Source organism: Natrix helvetica (genome assembly GCF_964273705.1).
Source record: "Natrix helvetica genome assembly, chromosome: 1".
Classification (NCBI taxonomy): domain Eukaryota; kingdom Metazoa; phylum Chordata; class Lepidosauria; order Squamata; family Natricidae; genus Natrix; species Natrix helvetica.
Window position 1 is genome coordinate 73708197 of NC_138548.1, and position 26100 is coordinate 73734296.

A 26100-nucleotide genomic window follows, 5' to 3' on the forward strand; every position below is an offset into this window, starting at 1 on the left:
TGGACCAGATGGATAGGCCTGTGGTTGGATCAGTAACAGGCACAGAGCTCTACTTGCTCTCACTCAGACACCAACAAGGTGGAGGTGGGATACTGGTATGGGCTGGTATTATTAAAGATGAGCTAGTTGGACCTTTTTGGGTTAAAGATGGACTCAAAATCAATTCCCAAACCTACTGTAAGTTTTTAGAAGACACTTTCTTCCAAGTAGAGGTACAGGAAAAAGTCTGCATATTTCAAGACCATGATTTTATGCAGGACATAGCTCCATTGCATGCATCAAAGGACTCCACTGCCAGTAAAGGCCTTAAAGATGAAAGAATAATGACATAGCCCCCTTCTTCACCTGACCTAAACCCTATTGAGAACTTGTGGACCCTTCTTAAGTGGGAGATTTACAGTGAAGGAAAACAGTTCACCTCTGAACAGTGTCTGGGAGTCTGCAGTTGCTGTTGCACAAAAAGTTGGCTATCATCAGATCAAGAAACAGGTAGATTCTATGAATGGAAAGCTTATGACTGTTCTTGAAAAGAAGGGTGACTATATTGGTCACTGATTTTTTGTCTTGAAATGTCATTTCAAATGTTATTTGTAAATTTTGAGCTGTTTATTATTCTTACTTTAACAGATGCAAATAAATGAGTGAGGTGGGCACATTTTCATTTTCTGTTTAGTTGTATAATAATTCTGCACACTAATAGTTGCCCAATAATTGTGCACATAGATAGTCTCCCAGGAAAGCCAAAACCTCACTTTTACTTTCTTAAAGGTTTGAGATTTATTAACATTTTGGATTGACTGAGAGCACGATAGTTTTTCCAATAATAAAATCAATCCTCCAAAATACAACTTGGCCTAGTAATTGTGCACACTGGGTAGTTAAACCGGATTTTATTGCCAGCAGCTGAGGTAAAAGTCGATAGAATGGTTTAAAAGGGGGTTGACCAGTTCATGGAAGATAAGACTTTTAGTTACTGATATTATCTGTTGATGACCTTGATCATAAATACGTAGTATGCCTTAAAGCCTGATCTCTTAGAAGCAAGAGGGAAATTAGACATGAGGCCCAATTTATCTAATGAATTTCCATGATTCTAATCAAATAGCCTACTCACCATCATATCGAGTTTCACCATTTTACCTTCTTAGATATCAACATTAAAAGCACCAAAACATACTTGCTTTGCTTCTCAAATTTTCTATTCTGAAAAACTAGCCCACAAGATGGTCAAGTGCCTTTTTAACAGAATAACAGAATTGGAAGGGACCTTGGAGGTCTCCTAGTTGAGCCCCTTGCTCAGGCAGGAAGCCCTATACCATTTCAGACAAATGGTTGTCCAATCTCTTCTTAAAAATTTCCAGTGTTGGAGCATTCACAGCTTCTGGAGGCAAGCTGTTCCACTGAGCAATTGTTCTCTCAGGAAATTTCTCCTTAGTTCTAGGTTGCTTCTCTCCTTGAATTTAAGTTGGTTGCCGGTTGCAAGGTTACCTTTTCAATCCATTAAAGGGAAGATAGAGTCAGTGGATTAATGTTTTTGATGAATGCACTCCTTCAGGAAAACTTGTGCTTATGATTATAAATGAGAGTTGGAATTATTTATGGTTGGGGGAATACCACATGCTTTTTCTCTGTTTTTTTATAAGATGATATTTGTACCTTCCATGAAAAATCAATTCTGAATGCAAGAAAATACAAACGTGTTTTGTTCTCTCTGTTTGTCTCCGTATATATCTGGATGCTACAGTTAAATTATATTAACATTGAATTAATTCGCATCTTTATTGAAGAAGCTGAAATACTTGTTACCTAGTTCATATGGTACTCCACAGTTCTCAGCAGCATGTAATATGCAGAAGATTGCCCTGTTCCCATTCTGCATAATGTGCTGTAATTACTGGTTTGTTCATTTTTTATAGCACAATTGATACCGTATGTTTCTCATTTTCAGTGAAGATAGTCCCATTGTACAGCCAGATAATTAAAAAATAGATTTGCTTGGGGGGGATTTGTTTTTCATTATCTGGTTATAGCTATTCATGTATCTGAAACCTGCAATGTTTTATAGCCCAACTACAAAATCGTATTTGCCCTCAGATACCAGAACGTTCATGTATTCTGATTGGTGTATCTTAGTATAAACCTCATAGATGTGGCAGATTCTCGTATTTGTTTTTCCAGCAAGCAAACTAAAAAAGTGGTATTGCCTTACAGATATACTTTGTTTCTAAAAGAAATGAGATCTTGAGCTACCTAAAATCTGGGAAGGTTTCAGGTTAATTGAGTCCATAATAGTGGATCGAAAGCTATAGCAGGAATCATGTGAAGAAAAAACTGCAGATGTGCCAGCAGTGTTGTTTTTTCCTGTCTTTTGCATTTAAAGGAAATTATAATATCTTATAGTATTCACAGACATTGAGACACTTAAAGGTTGTGAATAATTAGTTACCACAAAGAGGTTTGGGATGTCTCTAGTCTTGCTCTGTGGAATGTGTTTATAGTCGGCCATTGAGAATGCATACATACTGCAGTTTGAACTTCTATGGTGCCAATGGTCATCCTTGTATTAGATAATCTAGCACATGGGATGGGATAATGAAAGCGGTAAAGCATACCCTTCCGCAATTCTGAGGCATCAGCAACCAATAAATTCTGTTGTGATGCTGTGTACACTAGTGGGGCAGGCTGCATCATGCTTTGGAACATACACGAGTGCAAATTCAGTACTTGTCTATGACTCATTAATGCAGTGGTATCTCTTTGGGGATTGCGTGACTGCAGTCGTGAGATTCTAGAAACAAACACCACTTCTCAAATTGCACAGCCCTCTGGTATTTGTTTATGCAGAAGTGATACAACAGACTTTGTTTCCTTTTTCAAAGGCCTTAATGCAATTGAATACATGTTTAATTGTAAGAGAGGATCACTGTTTAATGAACTTATTTCAAGAAATACAGCCTTGCTGTTTTAAGAATATTTGAAGTACAAAACCCTGCCACGTTACCGTGCATTTTCCTCTTCAGATGCTTCTGAGTTCTACGTATTTCCAACAAATATGAAGTGATATTTGCGGCTGGTAGTTAACTCAGCAATGTTTTCTGTATCTGCTGGAAAAACAACCATTGTCTGCTTATAACTGTTTAAATTTGAACTGCAGGGACATTTAAAATAACTGCAGGAAACAAGATTCTAGGTCAGTATGCTAAATTTCCCCCAAAAAATGTGGTCAGCAGATTTTCTTGGTGGGTTCTGGCACTAATTGAGCTTTTATGTTTGATTTAAAATGTGTCTGCTAGCCTTGATTTATCTTGAAGCAACTTTCCCACTTACTTTTGATTCTTGTCTGCATTGTTAAGCTTTGCTAGTGGAACAATTCTCCGTTTTCTTAAATGAAAAGGTCAGCCAGTTGTTAGAGGATTTGGTGTTTCTCTTGCAAAACAAAATACAGCTTAGGAAGGTGGAGATACCATTCCTGCCAACTGTTCTCTCTGTTGTCACATTAGCTGTATTGACTACCTGTGTGTATGCTTGATAAACAGATTGGAGATGAGTGCTTTTCTTCCTGAGCAGGATTGCAAGAGGGGTAGCAAGCCTGTGACTCAGCCATAGCGTCGAGAACAGCTGGCACAGCAGAAGCTGGAATAATACTCATTGTTGCAGAGCTGAGCCTGTAGAATCAGATCACAGTTAGCAAGGTGTGGCTGATCAGCACATTCCCTGCTTGCGTCCACAGGGAGGGATGCTGGCACTAGAAGAGTGAAGGAAGGAAGGAAAGAAAGTCAGATAGAACCAAACAAGGTGTTTTTCATAATCGGTTGAGAGTTCGCTTTGGGTTATTTACATTATGGCTATTTAACTGCATGCAGTGGAAAATATTCTCTATCTGCTGCAGCTCCAGCAAAAAATCCTGTGAATGGAATCTACATCTTGGCAAACATTCAAAGTAGCAAATGGCAACATCAGCATTAACGCATTTTGAGAGAAAATTGATTGGTTTCTGCTGAGAGATTCTCTAAATGGCAAACAGCTGTTTCAGGCTGAAAATAAATGCTCTGCACTATAACAGCAGTTACAGCTTAGCAATTCCTGAAGTTAAACTGGCATAGTTTAAAAGCCTTTGACCTTAAAATTGTCTTCCAAGTAATCTGAATGTAATAGAATGCATTTGTAAATAACAAGAACTGGATTGTCTCAATGATTTAATGTTTCTGATTATATGCAAAAATACCGCTTTGGAGGAAAGCATGCAGAGGCAAGCTGCTGGATTTCAACTGCCTTACCAGCAGTGGCAATTGAAGTGTCAGGTTTTAGGCACCAATTAATAATAATTTATTATATTTATATACTGCCCAACACCCAGTGACTCTCAATTCCAGACTCTCATAGCATCTCCAGCCTTGGCTGCGTTTGCCATATATAACTCAGACCCCACATTGATGAATAATTTAACCGATTTCATATAGATGACCACAGGAAAGAGGACCAAACCCTGCAATTTGGAGTAATTACAGGTTCAACTGCTTTCCCCTAACAATTAGTAGCTGGTACTAATGGTTCAAGTGGGAATGGGGCCCCTGCACAACTGCGTCCCCAACCATTGCAGGCAATCCATAAGATGCCATGGTTGATGGGATTGATGCTCATCAAGAAATTAATAGCACCTGGAAGCAACCATCACAGGTTTTTTTTCTTCATATGATGAAGCATGGATAGTGACTGAAAGATACCTAGAAAATCTGCTTCTTTGGCTCTGTAGCTCAGGGATGCCAAACTGGATTTCATTGAGGGCCTCTTCAGGGTTGTGTTTGACCTCGGTGGGCCCGGGGGTGGGGGCATGGTCAGGGTGGTGCGGCCAGTTTGACATGACTCCTGTTGAGGGTGCCTATTGTGGCCCGAGCATTCTGCCAGCAAAAATAGACTCCCAAGCTCTGTTTTCGGCTGCCACGGCCTGCAACCCTCTGTCAGTAAAAACAGAGCGGGGGGGGGGGGGCACATGCAAGCTTTGTTTTCGCTGGCAGAGGGTTGCAGGAGGCCTTGGCAGCCAAAACAGAGCTTAGGAGCCCATTTTAGCTGGCAGAAGCACCGCAGGGCGGTCGTTTGCTTCTTTCTAGGATGGCCCCACAGGCCAGATCTAAGTACCCTGTGGGCCCGATCCAGCCACCGGGCCTTGAGTTTTGACACCCCTGCTGTAGCTGATCCTCCATCACCTTCTCAAGCATATTCCCTAAGAAGGGAAGGTTGGGGACAGGACAGAAGTTGTCCAATATGGATGTATTGAAATACGATCTCTTCAGGAGAGCATACACTACTGCTTCTTTGAAGGCAGGTGCCATCTCGCCTTCACAAAGAGACATTGACCACTTCCAGATGCAAATACTTCTCTTTCAACTCTGCCTTCCATATACATCTGCTTTCATTAAAGATATCAGATATAATATGTGGTTCTAAAATAAATAAAAAAAGACTCAGAAGTATGCTTCAGGTACAGGATCAACCAGGTGTGTTTCTACAGAAGGTCTACAACACAAAATATTTCCAGTCCTCGAAGGAAAAGCACATGCCACACATTTAAGGTTGCAGCTGCTGTGAAATCCAATACTGGAGGTTAGAAGAAAATGTAAAAACAACTCTGCACACCCACCTTCTGGCCGCCTTTTGATGACTTTAACATCTGTACTGGCACTGACCGAATGATTGCCACTGTAGGCATTGCACGTATAGGAGCCCTCATCACCAAGCTGAACATTGTTTAGAAACAAGCTTCCATCTTGAGACACACGGATACGATGACCATCTGATCTTACTGGAACCCCATTTCTATGCAGAAGTAAATAATTAGCGGTGTTGCAATTGCTGTACTCTGTCCCCAACTCCCAGTTACAAGGAAATAAAGGGAGGGTTAGTATTCAGAGAGTCTTCCAAGGAACACACAAATAAATAGGGTTATTTCAAATGAGTTTGAAAAACTAAATCCGAATTCACCTTCCAAGTAGATGGAAGATGATAATTCCATCTACTTGGAATTGATAATAGCTTGATAATTTCTTGCATGTTTCAGTAGTACTAGAGAGATAAGCAAATGCAGCTGATTTTTGTCTTACCTTGACCATCTTATGTTTACATTGTTTCCCATCACATCACAATGAAGATGAGCATTCTCCCCTTCAGACACGGAAAGCCTGGGCAGCAGGTCAATAATTCTCAAGTCTCCTAAGCATGAAAAGAGTGTCATCAATTCCAGGAAGATATTGCCCGAGGTCATCAAATTATATTCTGAAAATGCAGCTCTGATTAAACAGCCCTGCGCATCATGTGAAGTTGGTCTTTCTAACTGAAAGACCATCTACGTGGGAGAAAAATCTCAACGTGATATGCACAATATAATTCAACACAGAGAAACGCTGTGTAACCAATCAGCTACATTTAAGTACTTCTCTATGGCTGTCCTACACTGATAAAAGTACTGTTTTCATAGCAGTAACTATATTTCCCTCCTACATTTATTCTCTCTCGCACACAAAAAAAGTCACTGCAGCAGCATTTTCCAGAGGCCTCCTTTCTTATTTCTAGAACAATATTTCCACTAGGATCCTAAACCAATTTGAATTATCTTAACCAGCGCCACCAAACCTTTTTTTTAAAAAAATGTATAGAATAATGTTCTATATTTCTTGAACCTGGCAAAATTTATGTGAAACTCAAAATATCTCCCTCAGATTATTTGATGGTACCATTGATGAAAGTAAACTGATCTCATACCTAAAGGGAGTTGTGAAGCTACAATGTAGAGCAGGGGTGTCAAACTCAAGGCCCAGGGACCAGATCTGGCCCACGGGTTGCTTAGATCTGGCCCACGGGACCACTCTGGAAACAGATCTGGCCCACGGGACCACTCTGGAAACAGATCTGGCCCACGGGACCACTCTGGAAACAGTTCTGGCCCACGGGACCACTCTGGAAACAGTTCTGGCCCACGGGACCACTCTGGAAACAGATCTGGCCCACGGGACCACTCTGGAAACAGATCTGGCCCACGGGACCACTCTGGAAACAGATCTGGCCCACGGGACCACTCTGGAAACAGTTCTGGCCCACGGGACCACCCTGGAAACAGTTCTGGCCCACGGGACCACCCTGGAAACAGTTCTGGCCCACGGGACCACCCTGGAAACAGATCTGGCCCACGGGACCACTCTGGAAACAGATCTGGCCCACGGGACCACTCTGGAAACAGATCTGGCCCACGGGACCACTCTGGAAACAGTTCTGGCCCACGGGACCACTCTGGAAACAGTTCTGGCCCACGGGACCACTCTGGAAACAGTTCTGGCCCACGGGACCACTCTGGAAACAGTTCTGGCCCACGGGACCACTCTGGAAACAGTTCTGGCCCACGGGACCACTCTGGAAACAGATCTGGCCCACGGGACCAGTCTGGAAACAGTTCTGGCCCACGGGACCACTCTGGAAACAGATCTGGCCCACGGGACCACTCTGGAAACAGATCTGGCCCACGGGACCACTCTGGAAACAGATCTGGCCCACGGGACCACTCTGGAAACAGATCTGGCCCACGGGACCACTCTGGAAACAGATCTGGCCCACGGGACCACTCTGGAAACAGATCTGGCCCACGGGACCACTCTGGAAACAGATCTGGCCCACGGGACCACTCTGGAAGCAGATCTGGCCCACGGGACCACTCTGGAAGCAGATCTGGCCCACGGGACCACTCTGGAAACAGATCTGGCCCACGGGACCACTCTGGAAACAGCAAAGGACTGGCCTATGGCACCTGTACCAGTGAAAAATGAGCTCATGAGGGCTGCAGGCAGCACTCCCAAGCTCCGTTTATGCCGGCAGAGAGTTGCAGAAAGCCATTGCAGCTGAAAATGGAGTTTGGGAGCCCATTTTTCACTGGCAGAGCACTCGGGCCACCACAGGTGCCCCTGACACGAATGATGCCAAGCTGACCACATCTGCCCTGGCCATACTCCCCCAGCAAAAAAAAAAAAAAAAAAGGACCACATTTTTCTCCAGCAGCAATTTCATTACTTATATTTGGGTAACATTGAAGTACAGCTTCTCTTCCCCTCCCCCCAATAACCCATTACCTCTAGGTCTAATTTGAACTTTTTTCTGATCTTGGTCCCGGCCATTAGAAGCAATGCAGGTAAAGAAGCCAGCATCTTCTGCTGTCAGATGATTGATTAGCAGGGCTCCATCAGGTTGCTGCATATGCCTGCAAATTAAAATTGCCATGAATTTTAGAAGAAGAGGAAATACATTTTATTCACGGAGTATTCTCCTTTTTTGTGAGAAACCAATGGCTCAAAACGTACAGTAATCTGAATATAAGCTATGAGCTCCTAAGGTTCAATGGGATCAGGTGTCATCAGTCCTGCTTAATTGTTGCAAGCTAATTAACAGTAGCTGGGTTACATTGCACTAAGCCATGGTTTGCTGAGGAAACCATAGTTGGCTGGGTTCTTAAGGAAATACAAGCTGTAAAGGTACTTGGTTTTGCATCCTGTGTAAATCAGCATCCTGTGTAAATCAGTCCACTAGTAGAATTAATCTTTTTGAGCAGCTGTTAGTATGTTGGTGGTTTCACTTAAAATATGCAGGAGTCAAAAATACAAAAAGCCTTGAGCTGAGTATAATTACATTGCAAGGTACCCATCCAGGCTGTAAGTCAGGGGTGTCCAATCTTGGGAACTTTAAGACTTGTGGACTTCAACTCCCAGCATGGCTGGCTGGGGAATTCTGGGAGTTGAAGTCCACAAGTCTTAAAGTTCCCAAGATTGGACACCCCTGCTGTAAGCAGCTTAAGAACAACCAATATCCAGGTTGTCAAATGACACTCTTTGCCAGATCACTTCAGGCCACAAATATAGAATCATTAAAATGAATGAGTTTCTACGTAGATAGGACGAAGCAGGAATGTATTACAGAGAGAAAGCCCCTGGGAGAATTAGGACATCCCTTTGATAGCCTGTCTTCCGGTTCTTCTAACTGATGTACATGGGAGGGAGGGGGGTCTCCCTATTTTATCCGCACAGTAAGAACTTAATGAGAGAGGATGAACTAAGGATTAGTGGCTGGCCCAAAGTCAATTCAGAATGCTGTGATTGAGAGAAGATTTGAAACTGCCTAGTCCTAAATGCTGATCATCACATTATGCTGTGTTCCATCCATCCTAATCATGCTTGGGAAAGCTCATTGAAAATAAAGGAGGGACAAGCTGTCTGTTCGGGTTTTCCCAGATTCATTTTGTAAACATGGTGCATTTCAGGCCATCTTAACTCAGCCTTCTTCAGCTGGAGTTACTTCATCTGTGTGAATATGTCCTACTAAACCTAGGGCAGTACAGGGGGGAAATAAACGGTATGAAAAGGGGGTGATTGATTGGGTTATAAATGCTTGTTCGGCGATCGTTCAAAGATACTGTATGGTAATGCTGAACAAGAGGGAGTTTCGACTCCCACAGCATCCCCATGTGGTCATGTTGGAGCTCGGTGGCGCCAATTTGCAATTACAATGTCACAGTGACTTGTGGTCACAATTTCCAACATTCTCTGCCCGCTTTCCACAAGTAAAGCAATAGGGAAGCTGGCGGGAAGTTGGAAATTATTTTGCCTACCTGTGATGCTTAGCAGCTGCCTGTGGCATTCTTCTGGGGCACCTGCACATCTACCTATGCTTGGTAGAATTCGTCCATGGCACATCCACCTCCTAGGGCACTGGCCCACAGCACCCACCCTGCCCCTCCGATAGCACCCTGCCCCATGCTCCACATGCATCATGCATGTCCCCCCAACTTGTGGCAGAAACCACCAGCTTGATTGTGTAGGACTTCTGCCTCTTCTCCCTTCCCACTTAATGACCCCCGTGGTCCTAGGGCTACAACGAAAACTGGGACTACAAGGATTGCCATCACTAAACAATGTTCTCACATGACATGGCACTTTATGTCCACATTGCTTAACTATAGAAATTGTGGTCCCAAATGCTGTGATAACCCAAGGGCTACCTGTCACAAAATGGGCTCTATTTGCCCAACTCATTCAGTAACGCAAACAAGCCAAGGCTAAGGTTAACTATGTGAGTATGCTTTTGTTAAGCATGTTATATGAACTCAGCTGCTGTACATTAAACAGTTACAAAGGCTTCGAGCTCAAGAAAAAAAAAAAACAGTTACCACAAAAGGTTATACAGAAATTTATGTGGAAATGATGACCAGAAAAATGTAAGGAAGTAGGAGAAAGAAATGCAGGAAAATGTGAATAGGAAATGCTAAAAAAAAGGCCTACTAAAATATTAAAGCATAGCTGTAGAATAATACAGGGAAGAAAGTGTCCTAAGGGGAAAAACAGAAAGTGAAAATTTACAGATAGTTATCCCAAAGGTGCTTTTTCAGGAGGCAACTGGACTTTCTTGTTTTTTTCTTTGAAGATGTTTCACTTCTCATCCAATAAACTTTTTCAGCTCTGACTGGATGGTGGGGAATGGAAGGATTTATATTCCTTGCAGACAGCTGGTCGTTTGCATCCTTTTAGAGGGTTGTTGAAGCCCTTGGAGGTTTATCTGTGTCCTCAGGGTCACCTGAGTAGGGTTCCTGCTTCCTATAATCTGCAATCCCCCCTCCTCTGGAAATCCATTCCTACTCCCACACCATTCAAAGGGTCTTCATCCCAAATTGTATAGCTAAAAGTCTGTAGAGAGTCCCAGTCATCCAGGTCATGGTTGTCCCAAAGGTGCTTTCTCAGGAGGCAACTGGGTTTCCTTTTTTTAAAAGACATTTCATTTCTCATTCAAGAGGTTTCTTCAGCTCTGACAGGATAGTAGTCTTCAAAGAAAAAAAACAAAGTCCAGTTGCCCTCTGAAAAAGCACCTTTGGGACAACCATAACCTGCATGACTGAGAATTGCTATAGACCAGGGGTATCAAACTCAAGGCCCCGGGCCAGATGCGGCCTGCGGAGTGCTTAGATCTGACCTGCAGGGCCACGCTGGAAACAGCCCATTGGGCCACCAGAGGCACTCCTGACCCAAGTGACGTATAGCTGGTCATCCCCACCCCATCTCCTGAGGTCAAACACAACACTAATGAAATTGAGTTTGACACCCCTGCTATAGACTTACAGACACTTAATTTACTCATTTCATTGGAGTCATTGGGCTTTTGCACACTTAGTACAAAGACACCAAAATGAGAGAGTAATATTGTCAAAAATACAACTTACCTGGCAGATGAAATAGGACGGCTATCTTTCTGCCATTCAATGGTCAAAGAGGGGGAAGCCTCTACACGACAAGGCAGCCTGACTTGTTCGCCAATGCTAGCATCAACTACCGAAGGCTCATTCTTATACATTTTTAACCTGCAAAGTAGATGCATTAAATGTTTTTTAAAAGGATCAGAATTCCTTCTTTCATTTTAATCACTCTTTTCAGCAAGTGTTGAAAAGTTCCTAGTCAATGGCAAGGTTTGCCCTTGGCAAAAGATGATATCTCAGCCCAAGGCAAAATAATTCCAGAGCAGTTGCTCTCTGTCTCTGGGTGGCTTCCTGGTTTTTGAGAAAATAGCTGGAGGATGAAGTGGTAGAAGTTGGGCCTAGAACACAAGTGGTGAACGGCAAAGAATGAATCTGCTGAGTATATCTCCAAGGATTTGTGAGTCCTACTGGCTCAGCAGTTGGCAACCTTGGCTACATAAGCCTTTGCCCATCTTGGGCTGTTGCACTAGTTACAACCCTATCTGAAGACATGAGGACTTTAAGATAAGATAATCTTTATTGTCATTTTTACTGTGATTATACTGCCACACAATAAAAAGAAAATTCTGTTGCCTGCTCTCTAAAGAAAGTATATATCTAGACACATATATACTGCGGATCCTATTCAAGCATCGCTTATATGCCGTGTCCTGGATAGAAGGAAGTGAACTACCAATAATCTTTTCTGCCGTCCTCACCACTCTCTGCACCGCCTTCCTGTCCGAAGCAGTAATGCTTCCAAATCAGATTATAATTCCTTATGACAGGATGTTCTGTATTGTCCCTCTATAGAAAGTGGTAAGGACAGGGGGAGGAAGATGTACTTTCCTCATGTGACACAGAAAATGCAGGTGCTGCTGTACCCACTTCACCAGTGTCTCACTGTTGAGTGATCAAGCTAGCTTTACTGAGGTGATTCATGCCCCGTCATCATACATCTAGACTCTAGATTCTAGAGTACTGTATCAGGCTCTTTATGGGTATTTAAAAGCTATCCAGAATTTTCAACTGCATAAAATGCAGCACCCAGAATGCTCATCAGCAGTTGTAGATGGGAATATATTACATCTTATTCCGGGATGTACATTGGCTTCGCATTAACTTTTAACAGCAATTTAAAGTACTGATTTTAACCTAGAGAGTCATTTATGATTTGGCTCCAAGTTACTTATAGATCTGCATTCTCCACTGGAGTCAGCCAGACCAATTCAATTACGAGGAGAAGGAACTGGTTGTTTCCCGTTTTTAGGAAGCTTGGGGGAGAGAGGGCAAAGATGGAAGTGTTGCTTTTCCTATTATTGGAGGTTAGATTAACCGTGACATTATCTCCTTTCAGAAGAAGCTAAAAATGGTGTATGAATTCGATAAATGTATCTGCATTACATAATTGAACTTTAGCCCTTCTCTCTTTTCATCATGATTTGAACATAAATGGACCATTACAGAGAGTCTTCTTCAACAAGTATACGGCTCGCTCTCAACATTTTACAAAATGTAGGTTTGTATAATTACATCCCTTTTAACAGTTCCCTTGGCTACAGGCCCAGATAATGCTGGTAACCACGAGAATCCCATGTAACAGAATGTTCTCCTTATAATTTATCTGGCCATGTGTGATGCTTTCGGCAAGAATTTCAACAAAATCATGCAGCTGTCTGGGGATCTACGCCAGCCTGTTAATCCAGATACAGTAGGTTAGGAGGTTTACTCCTATCCTGTGAGCAAGAATAAAGAATAAAGTAACTGAATGACACATGATTGTAAAACAAATGACTCCCACTCCCTTTCATAATGTTCCATGCATGCACTTTAGTTTTTGAGAGGAGGATTACTTCCAATTATTGAAGCTAGTGACAGTTGCTACAGATGGACGCCTCAGAAATCAATGACTAGAACTGGGAATGGCAGATTACCTACTCCATTTTTACTCTTTCTCCTGGGCAGCTTTCTTTGCAGAAGGTGGCCTGATAGTTACCCTTGTCACTGAAATGATGCACTCAACCCCACTGCCATACTGAGCCATTTAAAAAAAAAGACAAGTTGCTGAAGATAAGCTCTTAAATTTCATCATCTCTCTCTCACTACAGCATTTCTCAGTTCTTTTTAGTGCAGCGACATTCTAGAATGTGACTCACGGTTCTTAATGAGAGGATACCCACCTACGCAAAAGAAGTAATTTTGAGCTGATGATGCTTGTGAACCTTGGCTGCAAGCAGGCCACTGAGTTTTATTACAAAACTGCCCAGTGATCAGTGAAAATAAGCTATTTAAATAATGGCTTGTGCCTTATAAGAGACCTTGTTTTGCTAGAATATCTTTCCTGCAGATATAGTTTTATTTCAACAATGAATATTTATTAAACACAATAATTAATTTCTTAATGATTGCTTCCTTCTAACAGTAGATTCCTCGAGGAGCCGAGCAAAACACAGCAAACTGCCTAAGGCATAAAATGATTTCATTAAAACACTTTGATATCAACTGTTGCTTAAATTAAGTTCCTTAAGTTCTTTCAGTTGCCTGATCAGGTCCAGCCAGTAAGAAAGAAAGGGGGGAAAAAACTTCTTAAAAAAACCTAGGTTAGAGTTGCTCCACATTCTGTATTGTAGCTGTAAAGAAAATGCAGGGCTGATTTCTAAGCATTAAGATTAGATACAATAGCACTATGATTAAATAGCCTGCTGTTGTTTGATCGGCTTCCAAATGCATCTCTTAAAGAGCGCACAGCACAATATGTGGAACATAAGCTGCTTTGGGAAGTTGAAAGCTATACCTGTATGTTATTTGAGGATGCAGAGAAGAAACATGTGACCACCTGTCATTAGATCCTGTGCCAAAGACTCTGTGCTGGTGATTCTGATCATGAGTAAGTTGATGCCTTCTTCCCTGTGTGAAGGTAGATTGAGGGATTTCTATACAAAGAAACGGAACAAAGAAGCCATCAGGATTTGACTGTCAGAAATCTTTGGGGGCTGACAAAGGGATGGTTCTTCCCAGGGTTTGTTTGGCTAGGAGATTTTCCTTGTGCTAAGTTTCCCATAAGATGGAGGAGAGCTTTCTAAGCATTGGGACCACAGAGCAAGAAAGGGGTTCCCTGGATAAAAACAGCATTGGTTTTGTACTCTGATGAAATTGGGAAAGGATATCATTTTCCATTGATGAAAAAAGAATTGTAGAACAACCTGCTGACTATATCACGACAAGCAGTTTCTTGCTTTATGGGCTGTTTTGAGTAACAAAGAATAAAGTAACCTTTGATCAGCAACTCGATCTGTCTGCGTTCCACCCTCCCATTTGAAATTGTGCACGTGTAGATGCCAGCATCCTCGGTCCTGAGATGGCTAACCACCAGGGAGTTGTCAGATTGGTAGGCATGCCTATGGGGTGGGGGAAAAGATTAAAGGATTGTCAAATGTGTTAAACTGGAAATTGCACCAACTCAGTGACAGTCACTGACAGAATCAGTTAACATAGAATGACATATTCGGTTGACAGTGTCAAATGCATATTGATAGTAATTACTCTGGTTGGTTATGGGAATAAGAGCAAGAGAGTGATGCTAAAGACGAATCACTGGCAGTTTTCTTACTGGTTATGTGAAGACAGTGAAGTACAGTTAGATCTCAACTTATGACCACAGTTAAGCCCAACATTTCTGTTGCTAAAGCAAGACATTTGTTTAGTGAGTTTTGCCCCATTTTATGATCTTTCTTGCCACCGCTCTTAAGTGAATCACTGCAATTGTTAAGTTAGTGACATGATTGGTAAATGAATCTGGGCTCCCCCATTGACTTTGCTTGTCAGAAGGTCACAAAAGGGGATCACATGACCCTGGGACACTACAACCAGGTGCTGCAATGGTCGTAAGTGTGAAAAATGGTCATAAGTCACTTTTTTCAGTGCTATTATAGTTACTAAACAGTTACTAAACAAACTGTTGTGAGTTAAGGATTATCTGCAATGCAGCAATGGAAAACCTCACTCAAGTTCATCACATGATCAGAGGTTGTAGGTTTAGATACTGCCAAATTTCAAATGTGAAACCTATGATCTCAAAGTTCCATTCATAGGGTATATGAGGGGTGAATCCAGGGGTCAGTCCTACCTATCAGAGGAGATCGGCTGTCCGTCTTTCTGCCATTCAACTCTAGAGAAGTGGGAATTGTCTGTCCTACAGAGAAGACGGATGCTTTGTCCTAGGACTGCTTCCACTGCAGAAGATTCTGGTCCATCCAAGAAGATCCTGAAAGATATGTAAAAGTTTCCCCCAAAATGGACATGCATAGAGGATTAGATACGAACTTGTAAGAAACATGATTCTAAAAAATTAGCAAGACACCTTCAATATTTCTGTGCTAATGCAAATATGTACCTGTTCAGAGAATATTGAAAAGTGGACTCTGGTGGGGTTTGATAACCAAATCTTCTCCGTGTTAATCCATCTCCTCCAGATTCCCTCCTCCATTCTTCACGCTCATGTTGAGTGGTCTGGCCATTCACAGTCAGCTGCTTCTCTGAGTGTCTGGAAATCATGGTCTCACTCAAACCATGCAAATGGTCTACAGTGTCCCTTTTTATTTCATCAAGAGTTCTTGAGCGATGAGCATTTTCTGACTGGTTTCCTAGCAAGCTAGTTCCTTGCTCAGATTCAGGTAAGGCATCTTGATTGGAGGAAGTCCTATCACTATGACCTTCATTTCCCGTTCTATGAGTTATAGTTCTTCCAAATTGTTGTGGCTTTACCTCTGTGTTTCCTTCTTGCAGTTGAGAACTAGAGTGGATGTTAGGACTTGCCACATGATGGTGAAGGCTCACATGGCTTCTTCCCATTGATCCATGGCAGGTGTTCATGCATTCTTCTTCAGTAGCAAAGTTGTTCTTATTCCCATGGCAACTTCCATACCAAAAACGATTGCATTTTCCAACATCGCTTACAAAATACCAACGTATGGTCCAATCTGTGCAGGAACCATGGGCACTGGGCAACATACACTGGACAGGATAAGCTAGCAACAAAAGCCAGGAGAGAAATGATATTTGTATGTTTTTTTTTATTTAGCATGCTATCAAGTTCTTTGGCTTCCTATATTGTACTTTTCCCCATGCCTGCATGAATCTCCTTCCGGCCTAAATCAGTAATTCCTAACTTCACAATCCCCAGATTTATGGACTTCAAATCCCAAAATTCCACAGCTAGCATCACCATTTATGAGAATTCTAGGAGTTCAAGTTCTCACACTGGGAAGTTGCCAAGGTTGTGAAACACTACACAAGAGAGAATTGTGTGATATGTATGAATATAAATGATTTCATCCGGGAGCCTGAACTAGTTTTACTTCAAAACAGAAATGTATTGGTGAGTCTTTCTTATGAAGAGCATAGAACGTACAAATTCTTCAAAACCTTACTACAAAACACAAAGTATTTTTCTATGCAAGGAATATAAATAATAGAATTCAGACATGAAGATATTTATATATTTCAAGTTGAACTTTTAAAATCAGATTTTTGATTATATAGTATGCAAGTAGTCCACATTCAGTTACCACTTTTTCAGCTAACTATTCAAAATTAGGATGGCCCTGAATGAGGGGACTTACCACTGTTCCTCATAGTTGTGGCTATTGCAGTGCTTATGTGATTGACATTATCTGCCATCTTTTGGCAAGCAAATTCAACAGGGAAGTTAGCAGGAAGTTGCACATGGTGATCACATGACTAGAGTATGCTGTGACCACACAAGATTCGCCTGACGATGGCAACTGGAACTGCTGCAACTGCCATCACAAGTCAACAGAGTCATGTCGTGTGCTTTAAGAATGTGTTGTTTAATAACAGAGCTGAAGGCCCCAATTAGCATCATTAAGCAAGACTACCTGTACATATAAAATACGACCAAAATGATTCCATTGGTTGCTGCTATTTTTCTAGAAAATACTAAATGTGAAGCTACATTTCAAAACCAAATGTCACTTACATTGACTGAATCTTGTGGGACATCCTTCCCCTTGAGGCCCTAAAGCAGAGGCAATATTGTCATAGCAACAACCATACATAGAACCTCGGCATTCCTCTGTTGGTAGCTGCTGGGCAAGAACTTGGCTTGTCTTAAAGAAAACCAGATGTTACTCAGATTATACATTTAAAAGTGTTTATGAAGTAGCACATTCAACTGAATCAATCCCAGAAACAATTCATAATTTAGTTACATTTTTACTACAGAATAAAATATCAAAAAGCTACATTGCTAACTTTAATGTGATGAATGGAAATAGCCCATTATACCCTGTGAAAGACAGCAAAACACTTTATAATATTTTGCTGTATCTTAGCGAGAACTTGTCTGTAGAAATAGAAAAAGCATAGAATTGTGGAGATGGATGGAACCTTCTCTAGCTTTTCAATTGGAGGGGCAGAGGAGCTGATGAACTTTTGAACCTAATTCAATTTGCAGAAGTTTATGGAAGCATCAGATTTATCAAGAGGACACAGGGAAACAGCCCTGATTTTGGATAAATGCAGCCGTTGTATATGGGGAAGTAACTATATTCCAACATGTCTTCTAGAACATGTAGAAGTTTGCCTCACTTACTGTTGGAGTGGGAGTAGCAGGATTTCTGCTTATGTAAACATCACTGTAGTATTGTGTGCACCCTTCTTGGTTAGGTCCCTGGGAATGTGATATTCCATCGGGGCAGCATCCATATCTGGGGGGGAAAACCAGTAACATGTTGAATGCAACCCAATATATCAGCTTTGCCTGCAAATTGCTCATTCAGTGAGCTAGTCCTACCTGCTCAAATGACAAGAATCAAGTGGGCAACCTTGGCCAAAGGGACCTGCTGCAGCAGTGCGACCATCTGAACAACAGCCATGAGGAGTATGGTTGCAGTCTTGATCATTACTACCACCGTTTGGATAAGAATGGGACCGACGGGACACAGAAGAGTCTGAGTAAGAATCCCATCCAAGAGGTAAGAAATTGGAGCGAGGACTTTCATTTAGCTGGACTTGGTGATGAGTAGAGCCAGTTTGGCTTATTCTTTCATGTCTAGAAACTGAAAAATATAAGAGATAAAGTCCTTTGTACCTTTCAAGAAAAAAACAATATAATTATATATATATATATATATATATATAGCTTGTAATCTTATTTCATTGGGGCAGACTCTTACTAGAGGTGTGCAGTGGTGAGATCTACACACAGGTTTCTCTATTTTCTTTTACCCCGATATCCCTGCACCTTCCCTCCACCCATCACATTCTTGCTTACTTGACATAGATCACCTATACTTACAGTACAAGGCTTATCACTTGGTGTAGCACTCAGTCATAATGCAGAAAGTCTTAAAATAAGTAATTGACTACAGTACATTCCCAAATTAGAGTAAGGACCTCTATTGTCAATTGTTAGAAATGAGGAGGAGTCTGATAGCACATTATTAGGCTATCAAATGTTATTAAAAGGCATACATTTTGGTGGCCACGCCATGCCTCTAATAAAGTGAGTTAGTCAGTCTTTTTCAATTTGTTAGTCTGATAAGGTGCTACCAGACTATTCCTGATTTTTGGTTACCAAAGACCAACATGGCTCTCCTACAATATCAATTGCAAAATGGAGTCTATTAATTTGACAACAAAATAAAACTACCCTACTTAAAATAGTGGTTTTTGTTTGTTTGTTTGTTTGTTTTACAATGTCATTAGGATCATAGCTGAGGCTCCTTAATTGTACATGCATATAACCTGAAAAAACCTCAGGGAAATAAAAATGGTCCGAAAACCTAAGTAGCAGCTACCAAGGCAAGTTATTAATATTGAGCTAACTCCTTGCTTCATTCACGGACCTATGGAAGGGACAAAAGACAATACTTTCCAGTGGTAACCTCTTATGTTTTCTCATTATTTTCCCTTTCACAGAGATCAAATCTTTGGAGAGCAAAAATGGGAATAAACACTCAAAGCGTTTGATGGATGGACTGGTTGCTGGGAAGCAGGTAGTTTCTCTAGGTTTACTTTCTAGGAGCCCAGAAGATTACTTTGCAGCTGTAGCTATAGTTATCAGACAGAGGGGTAACAATAAAAAGGGAGCGGGAGGAAACAGGATCTTGATGCGAAGATTAGTGTGCTATTAAGTTTTTATACTTGCATACTTTCCTGCCCATAAAATGGATGGAAAACTTAACAGGTATGGGAAAACAATAGAGGTTTAGTTCCACGTTACATTACTGCATAGTAAGGTCTGGCATACAGATATGAAAACTGAACACATTAGGGAATATTGTGAGAGGAGAAAGAAAAGTTTTCTTCTTTTTTTTTAACCTGAAATTTATCCTTCTTTTTCCAGAAATCAGAAAGAATAGAATAGAATAGAATAGAATATATCTTTATTACGGTCATAGACAAGCAATAGACATCAGATTACAATAAATAATAATAATAGTAATAATAATAATAATAATAATCATCATCATCATCATCAAAAACCACCCTACTTGGAACAACTTATATCCTCCAACGTTACCTTAACAGTTCCTAGGTCCTTGGTTAGGACTCGAGCTGTTAGGCTACCAACCAGCCCCAAAGGCTGTGATTCTCACCAAAGATTAACCAAATAACAACAACAACAACAATAATGACATTAATAGTGGATAATAACATCCCTGTTAAGAAAATTCATGTTCTCAAACTGTTAGGGTCACTCCCTACTTTACATGAGTGAAAAGCCGATAAGTATGAGAATAAATATACTGTTCCAAAAATTGTTAAAAGTTATCTCCAAAAAATTGGTACAAGTTGACAGCTATAATTCTGTAAGATTTTTTTTCTCATGGACATTGCAGCAACACAGAATTTTGCCAAGGAATATTGCAAATCCAGCTGCCTGGGCTCTTGAAAAGGCCATTTATACTCTAACGGGACAACTCACCGCAGCCAATTTGCCACAGCCAACTCAACATGTTCAACTCACCACAGTCAATTCACCACAGCCAACTCAAATCAGGACAACTTGCCATGGCCAATTCATCATAGGACAACTTGCTGCGGGACAATTGAACAATTCAATTTAATTATTTTAAATGGTTTTAAAAATTGTTAATGTTTGCCATTCACATTTCATTTTGCCCCTCCTTTGGCATCCTTTCTTTAATGATTCTATACCACTATTTCTTTGATATTAGTATAACTTTTGTCCCGCGGCAAGTTGCCATGTGGCGAATTGTCCCATGGCGAGTTGGCTGTGACAAGTTGGCTGTGGTGAGTTGTCATAAACTCCATTTATACTGGGACTAAATGGCATACAATAACATATTGTGGACAGTTTTCATTTGAATGCAGTATGCACAGGATATAGAATGAATGCCATTTCTTTTCTTATTTTATACTCATTTAAGACTCAAGAAGACTGAGCATGATTAGGTTTCAAAATTTTGTATTCCCTTTGCCTCTTATTTATAGTTTTTTTATTGAATGTCCCTATGAGGAAACATGAAGCATGAAAAGGAAGCAAAAAGTGTAAGCTTGGGTGAAAATCAAGGGAAAAACATCTTGGCCATCTTGGCTGATCCCCCTCTCCTCAAAGCTAAACAGGGATTGCACTTAGTCAATATAGCCAACCACCAAGATGTCCAGAAGTGTAGTCTAGCCCAGTGTTTCTCAAACTTGGCGACTTTAAGTCCTGTGGACTTCAACTCCCAGAATCCCCCAGCCAGCTATGCTGGCTGGGGGATTCTGGGAATTGAAGTCCACAAGACTTAAAGTCGCCAAGTTTGAGAAACACTGGTCTAGCCCAAGATATACTAATAGTATCCCAGAAGAAGCCAATTCTCTTACAAGAAAGCCATTTAGTCAAGAATCCATCAGTGTCTACTGCCCAAGGAGTCAAGGCTAGCTCAATATAATTTTTAGGTAAAATTGACACATGCAGTCAAGGAACAACATGATTTGCTACTTTTCAGGAAACATGTAAAGCACCAGAAGACACATGATTTAAGTACCAAATACAAGTAGGGTAGAATTGCCTGAGAAAATTGTGGTATTTTTAAGTTAGAAATTGGAAATACTGACAAGCAAGGCTTGCCCTATGCCTTCTGCAAAACTGTACATGATTTTCTTAGGATCTACTCTGAAAACACTAGTTGTGACATACAGTTAACAAAGCCTTTTAAATTTATCATTCAAATTCATTGAAGACTTGAGGCAAGTCTTTCCTGACAGTTTCCTGACAGAACAATTAATCAGTGGAACAGCTTGCCTCCAGAAGTTGTGAATGCCCCAACACTGGAAGTCTTTAAGAAGTTGTTGGATAGCCATTTGTCTGAAATGGTATAGAGTTTCCTGCCTAGGCAGGGGGTTAGACTAGAAGACCTCCAAGGTCCCTTCCAACTCTGCTATTGTATTATTGTATTATTGTAAATCGTAAGGTGGATCTCCAGTGAGCTATTAGAACTGGGACGACCAGTGTGTTATCCATAAGCAGCAATCTCTCCCTGAGCATATTTTAGGCTCTAGGTGATTTGTCCTATATATCTGATTGGCAGGTCAACATGACCACTATTTTGTGTATAGGAGCTCCTTTCTCTCACACAGCTATAACATCTCTACAATTTCCAAATGTGCAAACTGGTTCCCACTACATTAGTGACTAGGGGCGGAAGCAGATATCAATTTATCTCCATCTTCATATTCATGTTACCTTTGCTTTCTGTCACTGTCACTGAGAAAAGCCGGAAAATGAAGGCAGGCTAGTGGGTCCAAAGCTTTTTCCTTACAAAACTGTAGCCTGTAAAGACTTCCTTAAAAACGGGAAAACATCGAAAAGCTACTCAGCGAAAAGCAAAAGAAAATACTAGACGAAGGAAGGCCAACTTGGCATTTCCAAACCTTCAGTGCCTGGATCAGGATGGTAGCGGGTCAGTAACGTCCGACGACTGATATTGAACCCTGTGATGTCTTGCATACTGGGAACCTCTGCAGGAATACAAATAATACCATATTATTTTGTGTAAAAAGACCCACCTCTACTCCCACTATCATCAATTAAAGGGAGCCTACACAATATTTGCTTTGTAGTGTTAAAATGGCACTTCAAAATAGATGGAAAGAAAACTCCATTAAAAAAGACAATACCCAGAGTATACAGTGGAAAATATTAATATTCCTTAAGAAAGAGGCAAAATTTCAAGAAAAAAAGAGTACCGTAAGTTAAAATGTAATACAAATGTGCAAGGAATTCCCATTTGGCTCTCCAGTACCCTAATAATATCCCCTCCAAAACTCCTAAGGTGTGTGGAACCAAAAACCTAGGATCCTTTGTTTTCCTTGTTTTTTTAATCATTTTGGGGAAAATGGAAATGATGAAACAAGTTCCTTAATTTTTCTAGACTTTCCTGGTCTTACTTGATATCAATGGCTTTTTATACTATTGATTGTGGTATCTTTGGGGAACATTTCCAAGGGTTGGGAGTAGGAGGCAGTAGTACTGACTCTCCTTTCCCTTGAGTAGGCTCCCAATAGCATTAGTGGGGTGGAGAATTCAGCCTAAGATTGTTGACCAGGCATACCGGCAAAACAAGATCCCTGCTCTGCATAGTTCCCAGGGTTTGACACTGGGGAACTATCTTTAGTTAGTATCTACATGAAGTAGCTGGGTTAAGTTATCCAATGGCATGGGGTCAGATATCACCAGTATGTGGATGTTACTCAATTGAGTATCCCTACCCTGGCCAATCAAGTGATATTGCTGAGGTTCTCCTCTGGTTATTAGGATCTGGATGGGGAACTACAAGTTTAAGCTCAACTTTAGAAAGATCCAGTAGCTATGGATTCAAGGACCCTACATTTTCAGAGATTTTCCATGTTAGATCGGCGAGAAGCAGCAGGTGAGAGGTGTGTGTGAGTTTCAGCACTTTTTATTGCAAGAGTAAGTGACTGCGCTCTGCCGGCTGGGCTGCGGGAGCTCGCCTTTTAAGGAACCCCGGCAGACCAGCTGGCCAATGACAGTAGTTTAAACTTCCCGGGGTTTGGGCAACCAATCCCCAGCGAGCATGTGAAAACATGTAAATTAAGGAGCTCTGGCAGCCCAGCCGGCCAATGACAGTTGTTTAAACTTCCCAGGGTTTGGGCAACCAATCCCAGTGAGCATGTTAAAACATGTAAATTTAACAACATACGTACATACGTAACACCCCTCCCCTCCTAGAATGAACAATGTCCAATCCCCTGCCTACATAGTCTTTTAGGTAGGCGGGGTGTGCTGGTCTCCTATTTGACCTGCGCAGATCACTTGTCCCTGGGAGCTCGGCTGGTGCGATCAAGCCTGCTGTTCCTCCGGCTGCCTGGGAAAGAATCTTCTGGAGCTCGTCGGCCCGCTAGTCGAGCTCCGGCCTGTTTCCTTCAGCTCCTGAGATGCCATTTCTTCGTGGGACGGCTTCAGACGCAGCTATGTACAGCTCAGGTTGGACAGTCATCCCTCGATCTCTTGGCTTGGTGTGGCTGGTTCCTGCCCATCTGCTTCCCGGTTAGTGGTTGAGCATGCTCCACGGGGCGGAGACCTGGAGTTCTCAGGAAGTTGTTCTGAGGTGGCGGGTGTAGTCCAATCACTCTGGTTCCTCAGTTCAGCATCTCCCAGGTGGTGTTGGCGCTGGTTGATGTGCCTCCTCCAGATTCGTCTGTCCTCTAGCTCCACTCGGTACGACTTTGGCCCTGTGACAGCCATGATTCGGCCCGCCAGCCAAGTTGGGTACCCGGCTTAGTTGTGGGCAAATACTTGGTTGTTTATGTTGAACTCCCAAGTTGGTCGAGTGGAATCCAGGGGGTTCTGTGGAAGGTAGTCTGGGTGGTACCGGTCGAGTCTGGACCTCAGTCTTCTCCCCATCAACAGCTCTGCTGGGCTTTTGTAGGGTGTGATATGTTGGGTGAAAAGGAATTGGTTGACCTTTTCCTGCCAGCTTCTTGGTCCCATTCAGGTGAGGATTTCTTTTGTGAGCCTCACCATTCGCTCGGCTTGTCCATTGCTCGCTGGATTGAATGGGGCGATGAGAACATGCTGGATCCCTTGCTCTGCGAGGAATGCCTCTGTCATCTTGGCGGTCAGTTGTGGGCCATTGTCAGAGACCAGGGTGTTGGGTAGGCCGTGGATTGCAAAAAGTTTCCGGAGGGCTCTGATGGTGGCTTCTGCCATGGTTGATTGCATGATAATGACCTCCAGCCATTTGGAGTAAGCATCCACCATGATCAGAAACGTCTGCCCTTCCACTGGTCCTGTGAAGTTGATGTGGATACGTGACCACGGTCCCTTGGCTGCTTCCCACTCTCGCTCAGGTGCCCGGGGTGGGGCTGGTCATGTCTCCTGGAAGGGTCTGCAAGTGGCTATCCACTCCGTGATGTCCTTATCCATATTGGGCCACCAGATGTAGTTTCGGGCTAGTGCCTTCATCCATACTATCCCCAGGTGATAGAAATGACTGCTTGTCCAATGAGGGTTCTCAGGTCTCTTTGTCCTTCATCGCCAGTGTTAGATCGGCGAGAAGCAGCAGGTGAGAGGTATGAGTGAGTTTTATTGCAAGAGTAAGTGATTGCGCTCTGCCAGCTGGGCTGCTGGAGCTCGCCTTTTAAGGAGCTCCGGCAGACCAGCCAGCCAATGACAGTTGTTTAAACTTCCTGGGGTTTGGGCAGCCAATCCCGGTGAGCATGTGAAAACACGTAAATTTAACAACGTCCGTCCGTACGTAACATTCCACTCTTGATGAGAGAATTATTTAATTTGTTGCAGTGGTTAAGACACCAGGCTATAAACTGGGAGACCATGAATGCTAATTCTATCTTAGGCACAAAGCCAGCTTGATGATAGGGAGCCAGTCCCTCTTTCTCAGCCCTAGAAGACGACAATGGCCTGTGACCTCTGTTTTCTAGTTTGATTGATTTTTAAAAAAATGTATATTAAAAAGTCTTAAGGTTTAAGTTTAAGATTTTTATTTGTAAGAACAGAATATAAATCAAGTCACCTATATGATCTGAATGAGCCTCGTGTGTTTAATCCCTACAAAACACAAATCATAAAAAAATATTTTTGTCTTACTGCACTCCTGAAATTAATTTACTGACTTCAGTATTTGACTGATAAGGTCCAACCTACTAAGGCAGAAGTTCACTCTTTTTTTGCTAACCTCATTTATTCCAACATGTATCACATCATCCCATTTTTTAAAAATAAACCAGTAATCAAACACAGGACACAAAGACTTCTGAGTCATCAACTCAACTTTTCTGTAAAGGATGTTTCATGGAGGTATAAGTTAACATGTATAAAATGGAAAGGCCTACCAGTTAAACAATATGACGGTGACATTCCTATCTATTCTAACTTCCCTGATGTCTTGGAAGTAAATGCTACTTTGCACTTACGCTGGGGCAGGTGACAAGGTTGTGTATTGCAGCTCCCAAGCATGGTTGGTATCTGTGGCTGTATCTCTTGGCAAATCTCATGACTGTAGAATTTGGAATCCCCATCAGCACAGATGACTTGGCGGGTTCGGATACCAGAATTGCAGCTTTTTGAGCACTTGATGAAAAGATGGTAAGGATTAAAACAAGGGACAATCAGATGAGAGGCAAAGAATCATCAGATGAGGAGCAAAGAACCACCAAGGGGTCAGAGACCTTGTGGGTGAAGTGTCAAGGAACAAGGCTGCATAAACTACTTGGAGATTTTCCAATCTGCAACCCTCCAGTCTTCCTGCAGCCAATCTAACTCGGAATTCTGAAAATCAACATCCCAAAACATCAGAATTGTAGCGCATCAGGGAAAGAAACTGGTAAAGAAG

At 41.9% G+C, this 26100-nt stretch overlaps 1 protein-coding gene across 2 annotated transcripts in view; it reads right to left on the reverse strand.

Annotated features, from left to right (window-relative positions):
- Positions 1-752: 752 nt before the first annotated feature.
- The window catches only part of PAPLN (papilin, proteoglycan like sulfated glycoprotein), a 105262-nt gene continuing 79914 nt past the window's right edge, over positions 753-26100 (reverse strand). For both annotated transcript variants that reach the window (XM_081936977.1, XM_081936976.1), the window contains 14 exons: positions 25682-25838; positions 22160-22246; positions 18069-18333; positions 17868-17982; positions 17253-17382; positions 15648-16281; positions 15381-15518; positions 14528-14652; positions 14049-14187; positions 11243-11380; positions 8112-8239; positions 6099-6207; positions 5639-5814; positions 753-3745 (listed from right to left, as the gene is read on the reverse strand). In XM_081936977.1, coding sequence (XP_081793103.1) covers positions 3597-3745; positions 5639-5814; positions 6099-6207; positions 8112-8239; positions 11243-11380; positions 14049-14187; positions 14528-14652; positions 15381-15518; positions 15648-16281; positions 17253-17382; positions 17868-17982; positions 18069-18333; positions 22160-22246; positions 25682-25838 — 2490 coding nt within the window. In that variant the 3' untranslated portion in view covers positions 753-3596. The remainder of the gene's footprint in view (positions 3746-5638; positions 5815-6098; positions 6208-8111; positions 8240-11242; positions 11381-14048; positions 14188-14527; positions 14653-15380; positions 15519-15647; positions 16282-17252; positions 17383-17867; positions 17983-18068; positions 18334-22159; positions 22247-25681; positions 25839-26100) is intronic.